The sequence below is a fragment of the Notolepis coatsorum genome, assembly GCF_963971535.1.
Source record: "Notolepis coatsorum genome assembly, chromosome: 19".
NCBI classification, from domain to species: Eukaryota; Metazoa; Chordata; class Actinopteri; order Aulopiformes; family Paralepididae; genus Notolepis; species Notolepis coatsorum.
In genome coordinates, this window is record NC_140183.1 from 7,185,146 (window position 1) to 7,200,327 (window position 15,182).

The 15,182-nt window shown below is 45.5% G+C and overlaps 1 protein-coding gene across 1 annotated transcript in view; it reads left to right on the plus strand.

Moving 5' to 3' along the window:
• LOC311245992 (uncharacterized protein) overlaps positions 1-15,182 on the plus strand; it is a 78,043-nt gene that overhangs the window by 3,806 nt on the left and 59,055 nt on the right. The window contains exons 2-3 of the mRNA XM_084336042.1: positions 1,314-1,404; positions 2,631-2,792. Coding sequence (XP_084192168.1) covers positions 1,323-1,404; positions 2,631-2,792 — 244 coding nt within the window. The 5' untranslated portion in view covers positions 1,314-1,322. The remainder of the gene's footprint in view (positions 1-1,313; positions 1,405-2,630; positions 2,793-15,182) is intronic.

Genomic DNA, 15,182 nt, shown 5'->3' on the forward strand with positions numbered 1-15,182 from the left:
TTTCTTTTTTTCTTTCTTTTAAATTTCTTTTCAGATAATGGTCGAAGAAGTGCGTCTTTAGTCGACGGTGAAAGATTGGATGGGATTCGGCTGTCCTAACTGGGGTGGGTAGTAGGGCTGCGCGATATAACGATAACGATAAATATCGCGATATATTTTAATAATCGATATCGAATATCGAAGAAAAAAATATATCGAAAAATCTTTTTTCTTTTCTTCTTTTTTTGCCCTGCAACAGGGCAGTTTTAAAACCAGAGACAGTGGACAGACTTGTCTTTCTTGCCTGCAACTTAAAGTAATGGATTTGCTTGTCCAAATGACAATACTGACCAAATTGAGATTTATTTTTCTCTTGTCCATTTATTTTGTTTGCTTTCTAATTTAAAATACAGTTTGAAACCGTCTGTACACAGTAGGCTATGTGTGCTAGCAGAGCTAGACTCCAGTCACGAGTCACGGTGCACATGTGCGGTGGTTTGTCCACCAAAAAAGCGCCAAAAGATCGAAAATAAACTAGCAGAGCCAGAACTGTTCAACTCCCCTGGAGCCACAGCCAGCAGAGAAGCCGGTTTACTTTCGCTTTTAAACCAGCTGCAGCCTGAGAACTGGAGTGTGAGGGGATGCAACACTAAAGATGGCGGCAACGACAAAGAATTGCTGCAAAATAAACATACATCTGTTGTTTAAAAAAATAAAACAATTTAGATAATTTAGATAAGATAATACTTATAACAATTTAGATAATTATCGATATCGAGAAATATGATAACATTATCATATCGTTATCGCGATATGATTTTTTGCCATATCGCCCAGCCCTAGTGGGTAGTTCATTCCACCATTGTGGGGCAAGGACTGAGAAAAGGCAGGTTCTCCTTGATGACTCTCCCGGAGCTCGGATAGGAGTGGGTCTGAGACGGCCAGAAGATGCAGAGCGTAGGTGTCTCTTGAGGGTATGTAGTTAGAGACCATTGACCGGAGGTAGGCGGGAGCGGTTCCCTTTGCCGCACGGTATGCCAGGTCGAGGGCCTTGAAGTGGATTCGTGCAGCAATGGGGAGCCAGTGCAGCCGCTGCGTTCTGAATGAGTTGAAGAGGCTTGGTGGCAGTGGCCGGGAGGCCAGCAAGCAGTGAGTTGCACTGTTGCAGTAGTCGAGGCAGGAGATGACTACTTGATTGGACGAGGAGTTGGGTGGCTTCTTTTGTCAGGAAGGGGCGGATCCTTCTGACGTTGGTGTAAATAATTTTTGGCAAATAATCCACTGCGTCCACCATGATGAATTTGTTTTGGGCATCTTTGTGTCAACGTCTATAGAAACCCCTAATGGATTGTCCAGATGTCCACACGATTCCCAACACCCGTGGCAACAAGGATGGTCTGCTGGACATAGACGAGCTTGCCAGAGGTGATCATTTTACCACTTTATTTACATTCTTTAAACAAATGTTGTTCTTAATTTCTAAACACCTCATGGATGTCAATCAATCTACATTTTATTACGGACTCAGGGTCCATATAAACATACATTTCTACATAAGATTTCTTAAGACCGCTTGGGATGGAAGTCCTGCAGCCACAAACATCTTACTTGCACTACACCATCTAGCCCTCTTAAGTAATATTATCATTTCATCATTATAAGCTACTTGTTTCTGCAAGCTTGCTTTTTTGTAGTTTGAGTGCAGTTTTGAGTGGTGTACAATATTCTCAGAACAGATACATCTGTACACATAGTAAACTAACAGAGAACTGAGACATCTTCACTACATCTGTACACATACTGTACTAAACTTACTGAGAGAATATAGAATCAGTATTTTCCCCAACATATAGTATTTTCCTTAACATAGATATAGTATTTTCCCCAACATAGATATAGTATTTTCCTCAACATAGATATAGTATTTTCCCCAACATAGAATCAGTATTTCCCCAACATATAGTATTTTCCCCAACATAGATATAGTATTTTCCCCAACATAGATTCAGTATTTCCCCAACATAGATATAGTATTTTCTAGGGCTGACCTTCGAATTTCTTTTGGAATTCGAAGCTTCGGGGCCGAGATTCGATTTTAATTCGAAGCTTCAAGATAAAAAAAATAATAATAATAATTTTTTTTTTTAATGTTGTGGGACTTGTACAGCACTTTGTTCAACTTTGTCAGTGCTGTAAAGTTGAAACCTTTTAAAATCTTAGACAAACAAAACACTTTGCTTTCATGAAATATTGTAAGCCGTCATTTGAGGCTTTATAAAAGCAGCACAATGAACACAAATCTGTCAGTGCAGAGTCCGACCTCATCTTAAATAACAAACAGCATTGCTTGTTGTAGTTAACAAAGAGAGGCAGAGTTGATTTTGCAACAAAAAAATATCATATATATATATATTTTTTTTAAATTTAATAATCTAATTTTATTTTCATATTTGAATCCCATGCCCATCGAACGAAGCTTCGAAGTATTTAAGACAGCCCTAATATTTCCCCCAACATAGATATAGTATTTTCCCCAACATAGATATAGTATTTCCCCCCAACACAGATATAGTATTTTGCTGGCTTGTTGCAGTGTTCTTGCTTGATGCAGACATTGGTTGTATTAACTTGTATATCTTTTTACTGTCCAGAGTCGTTGGAGGAGGATGAGGAAGAAGACGATGAGAGCGATAAAGACTGGAGCTCACATAGTGGACCTGCAGCAGAGGAAGAGAAGGGAGGGGGTGGTGAAAACTCAGAAGATGAACGGGGTAAAGAAGAGGAAGATGAGGCAGAAAGTGAAAAAGAGGAAGGTGAGAATGACGTGGGATGGGAAAACATTATTAAGTCTAAATTATATACAATAATTAGAATTTCTTGGATAGTTAATCAAGCTTTCAAATATTTAGTTTCAAAAGTGTGGCACTATGACTTTTAATTGGAATGCGATGGATTTGCACAAAGTGCCATCTCATTTATGAAAAGTTATTTATCATGTAGAAGACAAAGAGTGTACAATGGCAGCACGTCTAACTGCAAATGGCTAGATTGTGGCTTGCCACAGGGCAGCTGTCTTGGACCACTCCTGTATTCCATATTCACAAATGATTTACCATCTGCTTTGTGTAAAGCAAGTATACAAATGTACGCGGACTATTCCACACTGTATTTTCCTGCAAACACTAGTGGTGATCTACACAGTTTTATCTTCAGAGTTATATGCAGTAACTAATTGGATATAAGCTGGTATTAAACATCTCAAAGACCAAATCCATTATCCTAGGAACCAGTCACAAACCAGGGCCCTCATTTATCAACAATGCTTAGAAAGTGTTCTATTTTCGTTCTTAACACTTTCAGAGCCCAAGCTTAACCTTGATTTACCAGTTGAATGCCCACCATCCACTTCAATGTTAGTGTTAATAACGCCTAATCTATGTTTAAAATTATGGCTATGTGTCTAATTGGCCTGTCGCTTATCAATGACTCGTTTTCCAGTCAACATTGTCGAAGCGGATTGTTTTTTTATCGGTTCATTTTCGTTTTATAGCATTTTGAAAAGCCCTCGTTTTCAAGGAAAATAAAAAGATTCCATGATAAAAGACGTTTACTGGAATATTCTAGAATACACAAAAACTGTCATTTTTCGGCCTATTTATGAATAGTTTTCAAATAAACGCTAGATTATCGATAGTATATGTGTACTTATGCACGCTAGAGAAGCGAGCTGAAAAATCGATTCTCTCATTTCCTGATCAGCACACACACACACACACACATATGGCACACGCTGATATCTCTGTGAAAACAGCTCTGATTATCCTAAGACTGGTAAAATAGATTCCTTACCTCAGATCAGATGTTCTCCAAAAAGATTATTCCAATTCCTGATCGCCATTCCAAATATCGATCGCGTTTATTGATTCAGCGCTGGGTACTGGAAATATGTATTCCACGCTGTTTTGCGGCTCGGCAATGACTTGGATCTCTTCGGATGGCTTGCCGGAGAAGTAAGAAACTGGATTTCCCCCCCCCCCCCATGTGTTTCATTCAGTCTAATCCAATGGGGTGCAGTACAACAGGGAGAGACGATAGGGGGCGGTATTTTCCCAATGGAGCTCAGAGAGCGTTTGCAGCACTAACGTGAGACTAGATTGATGAGATATGAAAAAGAAAAACGCTTTGTCGTCGCTGCACTCAGCGGTCGGCATGAACTAACGACATATAGCGTCGTTGGCACTCAAAGTGTTAAAACACAGGGTGTGGCCACTCATACCCATGTCTTTTTTCATGCGTGATTCTTGCTCATACACACCTGTCAGCCAGTGAAAACGTTATTATGAAGAGAAGAAACTATTATGAAGAAACTACAGAACGTCGGATTACCGCCGGAATTTCCCCAGCCCCCGGGTTTTCCCCAGCGCGTCCAGACGGGACATCGGCCCTACGCTGGACTTTCTTCACAGTTCCGTGACAGTGGGCCGATGAACTTCGCACGGCATTCAGTAGTCGAACTGGGCCATGCTCAGGTAGGGCCGGTGATGGCATCCTCTAGTATTGGTACTGTCACTGCCGCCCGTTGTCCCGTGAGACGACCGGGCGGTGTATGTGCAGCGCGGGGGGCTGTGTACTCGGGTGAATGTGCACAACGTGTAATGTTATTAAGTGTTTTTCCCAGTATCATGGCGCGCGCCACTAATGCTAATGCTGTTGCTTTCGGGGCTCCACTCCCGTGTGTCGGGGGGACGCTGAGGCTGTGCTTCCCCCACTTAACCATTACATCGCTTGGGGACAGACGGTGTCTAGCGTTAAGGGTTTAGCCGAGGCTTATCTACCTTTTACACAGGTGGACGGCCTGATGGCAGGGCTTAGGACCGGTGTGCCATGCTTAGAGAAGCAGTTGGTTTCGGTCCTCTGCCAAGACATGGTAGAGTGGCACCCCGCCCGGAAGCTGACACCAAGGGGCGAATGACCTGACTCCCACTGCCATGCCTCCCACCCACAAAGCAGGCAACTCCTTGGATCTCATATTTTCCCGTAACACCACGGTAGGGCTGACCCCTATTAGTCGACTAATCGGTCGAAAGGAGCCGTAGTCGACTAGCCAACCTCTTAGTCCAATATATATATAAAAAAAATATATATATATATTTATAATCTTTTATTTTAATTTTTATTTTTTTAATCATTCTTTCCAAAAGAAAAGAGGCCTAGAAGCGTGGCTAACGCTAATGGCACGCATACCAGAGACTAACTGCCTACGAAAACAGGCACAGAGGCACTGAAAGAGGATTTCACCCATCTAATGAACACACTAGACTAGACAAATATCAAGATGTATCCATCAGTGGACCAATTGCATGCTTTTGCAGAGGACAAGAAGCCTTCAGTCGACTCCTTCAGACATTAAGCACCCCCCACGGCCCAAATGGAATGATAAAAAAATAAATTTCTTTAAAGAAATATTATATATATATATATTTTTTGTTGACTAACGGCAAATTTTTGGCCAATCATAGTCGACCATCCAAATCCTTAGTCGGGGACAGCCCTACACCACGGTAACTCCCCTACATGTATCTGACCATTCCTTCATATCCTTCTCACTAACTCTCATGCTTAACCGAAAGGTCTTCACCCCAACTCAAACCGTCTCACTCAGACGCAACCTGCCCTCCCTATCCCCCTCCACCCTCTCCTCTGACATACTATCCGCTCTACCTCTGAGTGACACCTTCTCTGCTCTCCCCACAGAGATAGCAACCTCCACCCTCCTCTCAGTCCTTGCAACCTCCTTCGACAAGCTCTCTCCCCTCGTTGAGAAACCTGCCCGCCGTTCCCCACCCAGTCCATTGCTGACGCATGCAGTGAGAGAACAAAGACAGGTCCTGAGAGCGGCTCAGAGGAAGTATAGAAAGTCACGCTTCACTGCTGACATCGACACATATCACAATTCTCCAAAACCATTACTAATACCAAAGCTTCTTTCTTTCACCATAGGATTGAGGCCTCTGCCAAGAATCTTCGCAAACTGCATGCTACCATGTCCTCCCTCCTCACCCCCCCCCCCCCACCCCCTCCTCCCTCATCTTTCTCTGCCGATGCAATCTGCAATCTTCTTTGAGGAAAAAGTGGAGAACATCCACAGCGCCTTCTCCCAACCCCCACCCATTCCAAATACTGAATCGAGAACCTCATCCTTCACTCTGTCATCTTTCTCTCCCATTACAGAAGCCGAGACCCTGACACTGGTAACGTCGAACCGTCCGACTACATTCCAGCTGGACCGGCTACCCTCCCCACTCCTCCAGACCATAGCACCGCACATCCTCCCATTCCTAACTGCAACCATCAACTCCTCACTCAACTCGGGGGTGGTCCCCACCTCCCTAAAACAAGCCAGAGTCACGCCCCTCATAAAAAAACCAACCCTGAACCCCACCGTCATAGGCAACTATCGTCCTGTCTCTCTTCTCGCCTTCCTTTCTAAAACACTTGAACGTGCTGTATCCAACCAACTTACTGCTTATCTCTTACAGAATGACCTCCTAGACCCTAATCAGTCTGGCTTCCGGACTGGCCACTCCACAGAAACGGCCCTCATTGCGGTCACAGAGGCACTTCACTTAGCAAAAGCGAAAGGCCTCTCCTCTGTCCTGATTCTCCTAGATCTATCTGCAGCCTTCGACACAGTCAACCATCAGATCCTCCTCGCGGCCCTCGCAGGAATGGGAGTGGCTGGATCTGCGCTGACATGGCTGACATGATACCTCAATGACTTTTCCTACCAAGTGTCATGGAGAGGGACCCTGTCGGCCACCCGCCCCCTGCGGACGGGTGTCCCCCAGGGCTCGGTCCTAGGACCCCTTCTCTTCTCCCTCTACACTAAATCACTGGGTAACATTATCACGTCTCATGGCTTCTCGTATCATTGTTATGCCGATGATACTCAACTCTTCCTCTCCTTCCCTCCCTCAGATATCCACTTCTCTGAGCGGATCTCGGCCTGTCTGTCCGACATCTCCACCTGGATGACGACCAACCACCTCAAACTGAACCTAAGCAGAACAGAATTGCTCCACCTGCCGGCCAAATCCTCCCCCCTGACCAACCTTTCCATCACAGTCGAGAATGCAGCTGGGACCGCGTCCCTGACCGCCAAGAACCTTGGTGTTGTCCTCGACGACCAGTTGAACTTCTCTGCTCACATCGCAGCGAGAACCAGAACCTGCAGATTCCTCCTGAGCAACATCAGAAGGATCCGCCCCTTCCTGACAAAAGAAGCCACCCAACTCCTCGTCCAATCAACAGTCATCTCCCGCCTCGACTACTGCAACGCACTGCTCGCTGGCCTCCCGGCCACTGCCACCAAGCCTCTTCAACTCATTCAGAACGCAGCGGCCCGCCTGATCTCAAACCTACTGAAGTCGGCCCATGTCACCCCACTTCTTAGGGACCTGCACTGGCTCCCCATTGCTGCAAGTATCCGCTTCAAGGCCCTCGACCTAGCATACCGTGCGGCAAAGGGAACCGCTCCCGCCTACCTCCGGTCAATGGTCTCTAACTACACACCCTCAAGACCCCTATGCTCTGCATCTTCTGGCCGCCTCAGACCTACTCCTATCCAAGCCCCGGGAGAGTCATCAAAGAGATGCCGCCTATTCTCAGTCCTTGCCCCACAATGGTGGAATGAACTACCCACCCCAGTTAGGACAGCCGAAACCCGTCCAATCTTCCGCCGTCGACTTAAGACTCACTTCTTCAACCATTATCTGAAATAATAATAATAAAAAAAAAAAGAACTCTAACCCTAACTAACCTTACTGTCATGCACTTGTCCTAATAAACTAACCTACACTGTAACACGCAACACTTTGATGAGCATTGTTACTCAGCTGATAGAGTTGTACCCTTCCTGATGACTTGTTGTACAGAACTTGTAAGTCACTTTGGATAAAAGCGTCGGCTAAATGACTAAATGTAAATGTAATTGAATCGGCCCGGCAGGTGGCTGAGTGGGCTGATGAAGCTTATATCGCTGTAGTACAGAATTTAGCGGCAACTAATAACATTGCGCAGTTGGCTGCTTTTCTGTCAAATGGTGTCGGGCGATGGGGTCTTGGCAATAGTATCCAGCTGCAGGACCGGAGAACACAACACTCTCAGGACCGAAGACACTCTCAGGACCCATACGAGGCTCCTCCCACTAAGACACTCTCAGGACCCTCGCTCCCATTGGCTGATTTGTGTCACGTGACCGCCCCACCCAATGGCTGAATTGGAGTATTGCACTGCGGGATTGATTGATTGATTGAAAACTTTATTAACAGATTGCAGAATGGGTACAGTACAGCTCAATACACACAATTGTTAAGGGGATGCAGACCAGAGAAAGACCTCAATGCAGTACTGTTACATTTGTGACATACAGTAAATATATACAAGGGGAGGCTTGATCTCTCTCTCTCTCTCTCGGCTCCCACGGGGTACCTCTCGGCGTGCCGAAGCTTTTCCTAAATCACTTCCATCATCGAAAACGAGGGGAAAAGGTCGGCTTGCGACCCTGAAAATTTTGCGTGATTTTAAAAACGCTGTATTAAGTGAGCCTATTATAGGCTCCACACGAGCTTTCTACCGTGGGTACATCTGGACGTCCCGCAACTTTTACCCATTCACATGTAGCCCCGAAAACGCTTAGAAAAGGAAAGTTGAAAGCGTGGAATAAACTCGCCGAAACGGTAAAGTGTCCCATGGGTGCGCCGTGTTTCCGATCCGTGTGAAAATATTCACGGCCATAGAGGAGACCGTGGGACACCTTTTTGCAACCGGATATGCGTCTCGAATTTGCTCCCACGCGGCGCGCGAAATTGTGCAAGAAAGAATCGGACATTGCCAAACCACTTTGGGGGGGCACTCTCCCCCCGGTCTTGTTTACATCAGGGTCCCCCATTTTCAATTCATCATACATTTACAGTTCCCTCCCCCTTTTATATATTTACTGTATGTCACAAATGTAACATGTAACATGACTATTATATGCAAGTCTTATAGCCAGGGCCCCACACTGCCCCACACCTCACAAGCCAGAGGTGAGCGCATGGTCTTGTCAGCGGCTGCTGCGAGACCCCCGACCAGTGGCCATGTGTCCCCCGCCCAAGGCAACCTGTAGACGGAGAGACAGGCTCTCACGGTGCCGGCAGGCCCCGGCGCCCGAGGGATTGGCTGAATTAGATGGACGCGCCTCCTTTCGAGGAGTAAACCGTCGCCATCTCACTGTGTCTAGCACGCTCTCCATTCACTCCCCCCCAAGTTACGTTAGGGTACACAAGGCTCTGTTCTGTCCTCTCTGGCGTCGGGCCACGTTTTCGCAGTGAAGCGTAAGCGGCCCGACATATCGCTTATGAAGACGGGCTGATACCCAGCGTCTGTCTATGAGAATGTTGTACTGTCAGGAGGCTCCCTCGCCACACGCTCGGCGTGTGCGCTTGGTGAGCCTGGTGTTGTATGTGATGACGGAGCAGGTTTCCCCGTCTCTAAAAAAAATTGTCGGAGTGGGAACCCTTGGCCCGTGAGGTCACAGCGCGGGTTCCCCCAGCCCCGCCCTCGCCAGGCTGGGTATTACGCTTGTGCCTCTCCCGTCCGAACTACCAGTCCTAGCAGCGGCAGTGCGTCAGGCACGTGTAATTTGGGTGATAGTAATATCACTACAGGGCTACGGTGTGTGGGGGTTTTCACCCTAGTGAGGGCCACACATCATGCATGTCCAGCCGTAGAGCAGGCCATCCCCAGCAAGCTGATCGCTTTGCTAAAACGGGACAATGCTCAGCGGGGGAGCCACCTCATTAATAATAATGCAGGACCTGTTCATAGGTCTTTAATTGGCATGCAATTATCCTCACACACACACACCGGAACACACACGCATGCATTGTCTTTGTAGGATCGCAGATGCGATTCGTCTCTGCGATTAACCCATCCCGTCATCCTTCCCCCCAAGGGCAGCCGGGAGCAGACTGGTGTCGGCGAGGGCCGCGCCCGGGGACCAATCCAAGTGCTCCTGCCCGTCTTCGTCAAGGACGCCACAGCGTTAGCGATCTGTTGTGCATGTTTTTCCATTGGGTTCATCTTATCGGGGGGGAAACCCTTGCGAGCACGGGGAGAACATGCAAACTCCACACAGAAAGGCCTGGGAGATACCCCACCTGGGTACCTGGCATCATGGAAACCTGGTCCCCAAGCGGGAATCGAACCCTGGACCTTCTTGCTGTGAGGCGACAGTGTTAACCACTACACCACCGTGCCGCTACACCAGGAGTGATGACGTTCCCCCTGTTTCAGACCGCCCCTTTCTGTCGGGGTTCCCCCTTGGGTGCAATTGCCTCATTGGTAGAGTCAGGGTGCGAAATCCCAACCCCATGAGATACCTTGCTCGCGCGGTCGGCGAAGCCTGGGTTTGCAATGCACAGCGGGAGGGACCGGGCCACCTATCTACGATTCTTAGCGGGCCAGCGCCAGTCCGCAGCGAGGCCGTTTTGCAATTTTTACCACGTGTGGCTACAGAAGTGCCACATGTCTGTGTGGATGGAGAGAACGTTGAGGCTTGTGTTACAGTTTGCACACCCCCACCCTCCGTTTTTGGGTTTGATACAGACTCTATTGTCGGAGTCCACGGCAGTGACAGCCCTGGCCGACGAGATTCAATCTCTGTTGGCGAAGCAGGCCATTGAAGACGTCACAGGCTTCGCGTTTTCTTATTGGCAGAGAGATGTATCCGTGAGTTACAGGACCTGCACTGCAGGCCACTGACATTGTAAATGGGAGGTAACCCGATGCAGTCGAGGCTGTTGTCCTTCTGCTCTGCTTTCTCTATTAACACATTGACCGCCAATCACGTTGTACGACGGGTTTGCTGGTCATGCAAATTCTGCCAAGACACGGCGTACAACGTTATTGAGATCATATTTCATTTTTTCGCCATGGTATTCATAATTCCGCCACCCAGCCAATGCTGAGACAGTGGGACTCTGCACAACAGTGCAACGCTTCAATACCGCCGCCTGGTGGATGATCGGGCGAGTTACAACCGGAAATGGATCTGGTGATCTTGGTGCATCTGGGAAATCCATCCGGCAGTCACATATTGTTGCGGGACTCTAGACACACATCCGTGTATATGGATCGCTGCCATAACTCAATAATCGATATGATTTGGGCGTTTATTGCACCATACAAACCGGAAATGCATCTAGTCGATCAACGTCAAATAAGTGGGATCTTTTTCCTCCAGTCTCATCGGCGAACGGTAAGAGGACAGTAATGTTATTTTCAAGGCGATTGTACATTTCTTTATTTACAAACCATCTGATCAATAAATCAACCCATACTACATAAAGCATTTACTGACGATCATCATCATTAGGTGGCTTCTTCGTTCCGAAGGTTGCTGTTGAATGCCGATGGGTTGTCTCTATCTATCTCAGGTCACTTACTCGAGATATAACCCTGTGGCCGCCCGATATCCCCCAGCGAGGTGCTAAACTCGCTAAGTTATCGGGTCAATTACTATTTCTATCAAGCTTACTTCATAGTCACTAGTTAGTTATATCCAGTTGATATGAAATATAAGCATAGAAGAGTTGTTAACCTCTTCTTTGTTTGTAATAAACCGAATGTATGTCTGGGAGAACTCTTATTGCCTATAATAACAATAATATTATTATTATCATCATTATTATCATCATTTTAGGAAAGGCCGGTAATGCTACTCATTTGAAAGCCTGATATTACTTCACCGTCACTGCCACTATCCTCATTTGTGAGGAAAGGCCTGTAATGCTACTCATTTGAAAGCCTGATGATATTACTTTGCCTACAACAATAGTAATTATATTAGCGCAATAACACTTAATAATCGTTTGCAAGTCCCAGTACCCCTTATCAATTCGACAGATCCATCAATCCGTGGTACCGATCGTCCGGCCCTGCAGTGGCCAGACTCTCAGTTTCCCACAAATCTGATGGAGTCCGTCGAACACAGAGATACCGGCGCCCCGCAAACAACCAACAGTGCCATATATATATATATATATATATATAATATCCTCTATATAACTTTAGCTGAAAAGCAGTAACCAGCAATTGATTCAATCTGCATGGCCTCCAGAATATAGCTATACCGTTACCTCCGACGAGAGCAGGGCGAGGCCAGCGTCGTGACACATTGCAATAGAAAGCAGTCCATGAATTCAATAGGTATAACAAAGTTATTTTAATTAGAAAAAGCAAGTTACAAAAGAGACTGCATTGGAAATGTCCAATTCAGTAAAAGTGAGTATAAAACAAAAACATCTCTCTCTTAGCATAGCAAAAACTCCCTTTGTCATTTAGAGATTTAGAGCATCTAAAGAAAAAGCAGAGTCTTGTCATAGGGACGCCACCCTGAAAAATAGACTGATTCCGTTCCAATACATCGCTCAATGGTATCTGTTGCTATAAGAATGGTGTCTGAAGTCAAAAAATGAAAAATCTGCTCGACGAGACTGAAGCTGTGACTTATATACACAGGTCCGTAGCGTCATATAGTAGGCACAGTAAAACACTCCTCCTTCCAACTTGTATCTTTGCCATTGGCTCCTGTCTACTCCACCAGCCAATCAACACACAATTCAGCAAGGATGAACTCTCCTCCCCTTCTAGTTGTTGTAACTGGGAAAGTAATAGATTCCTTGTGGCTGTGGAAAAGCCCCTATTACGTCATGTTTGCAATGATCCAAATTCTACAGAAAGCAGATATAGCATATATATACATGTACTATTCAATACTCATATACTTAAACACTGATTGACATGCCCAAACATCATATATGTATTTTGTAGTTTACAGTGTATAATAGTTCTCTGCCTCATAACTGTAAGGCAGTGATTCTCTCCTCTGCTCCTCTGCTCCTGTCAAGGTCAGTGCTCTGTGACCACATTCCTGCATTCTGTGCTTCACAGCACAGAGGCCTCTTCTCTCTCCATTCTGACTGTGCATATTCCATTAACTGTAGTATAGTTTATAGTGTATATAGTTATACAGGTTATATAAGAATACAAAAAGACATCCGTCATATCAGAGGCCTACTCGTCCTGTTATCAAGCTTATAATACATATATTTAATCCTTTATAATGCTTAATATATTACATCATACAAGGGACACAAGTCAGAGAGAGAGAACAGGATGTCAAAATACAAAAAGGGTCACAGTTGCCTATCACTCTCCAACCCATTCTGTCCCCACTTCTTCTCTCTAACTCCGTGACTCCGCCTCTCACTCCGCTCCAATCACAGACGTTGTCTACCCAGCCTCTTCTTGGTCTTCCACTTCCTCTCTTTCCATCCACCTTCCCCATCACCACCTTCTTGAACATCTCCCCGCTGGATCCTCTCAGAACATGCCTGCACAACTCCATCTTTCTCTTTTTCAACCTCTCCAGCAGCTGTCCTCCTTGCATATCCGCTCTTCTCAGTACCTCCTCATTCTTGATCTTATCCTTCCATGTTATCTTGAGCATCTTCCTCAGCGTCCACATTTCAAAAGAGTCTATCATCCTCGTTGCCTCTTCATTCAGCGTCCATGCTTCTGCTCCGTATGAAAAGACTGACATAACATACGTTTCCAAAATCCTGGTCTTCGTTTTTCAACTTATGTTTCTTCTCAATAATTCTTTATGGTTCCAGAATGCGCCCTTTGCAATTCCGGTTCTTCTCTTAATGTCCATGTTAGCTCTTCCACCTTCACTGATCTAGCTTCCAAGGTACATGTACTCCTTCACTTGTTCAAGTTTTTTTTCATCCACCTGTATTTTACAAACAGTTCCTGGTGTTTTTTCAATGATCATTACTTTAGTTTTCTTTGTGTTTAGCGACATTCCATAGTTTTTGCATTTGACATTCAGCTTATTCATCATGTCCTGTAGATCTTCTTGACAGTTACAGACTATAGCAGTGTCATCCGCGTATCTTATATTGGTGATGTTCTCTTTGCCAAGTTTTACTCCTTTCCCTCCTCTCAGACCTTTTTTCATCAGTGATTCACTGTACATATTAAAGAGTACAGGGGACAAGATGCATCCTTGTCTTACACCCTTCTCCACCGGGAAGTCTCTTGATTTCTCCTTTCCTATTCTAACATTAGCCTTCTGCCTCCAGTATAAGTTGGCAATTATTCTTCGGTCAGAAACTGGTATTTTGAATTCTTCCATTGTTCTCATCAATGTTGTATGTTCAACTCTGTCAAAGGCCTTCGTGAAATCGATGAAGCAAATATACAGCTTCTTCTGTTGGTCTATCGATTTTTCACCAATGATTCTGTGTTGGCAGATTGCATCTCTTGTTCCTTTTCCTTTGCGAAAACCCATTTGGTTATCCGAGAGCTGATGTTCAATTATGGGTTCTATTCTGTTCTTGATGATTTTCAGGAGTACTTTTGATGCATGAGATATCAAACTGATAGTCCTGTAATTGTTGCATTCTGTGGCTCTTCCGGTCTTTGGGATCGGAATGAACATTGATTTTAGGAAATAATTTGGAATATTTCCTGAGTTATAGATGTTGTTTACCAGTTTTACAAGGAGCTCGATGCATCTGTCACCAGAGTTCTTAATCAGTTCAGCAGGGATCTCATCCTCGCCGGGCCCTCGTCGCTTCCTGATTCTACTGTGCAGGCGCACCAACCAACCTGTAGGAGTCGCTGTCCACAACGTCTGATCCCCACCCACCAGCTTCCCACCCCCTAATACTGCCAATTGTATTAGTATGAACGACCAGCCAAGCTGGTAGCAACGCCGAGAGCTGGGCTCTGACCCAGCATCTCCTGCGTTGGTGGCGAGCGCCTTGCCCACTACGCCACCTAGCCGCCCTGTTATTATTTATTTTATGTTATGAATCAGCCTGCCAAGTTTCATAGATATGCCCCCTAAGGAAAAATATGCCCCATAGCCCCCACATTTTTAGGGTACCGGTCGAGGGCCTGTTCACAGACACTTCGGTTAACCTTAATTTACAGGGGGAAATCTTTTTTTTCTTTAAAAAAAATTGTAGATAACTTTTGAAATAGCACCAAAATAACATTCTAGAGTTGAAATTGTGAATTTCCAGGTATTTCAAGAAGTGACCGGTAAAGGGTTAATAATAATAAGGGCCAAGGCTGGCTTAAATGAA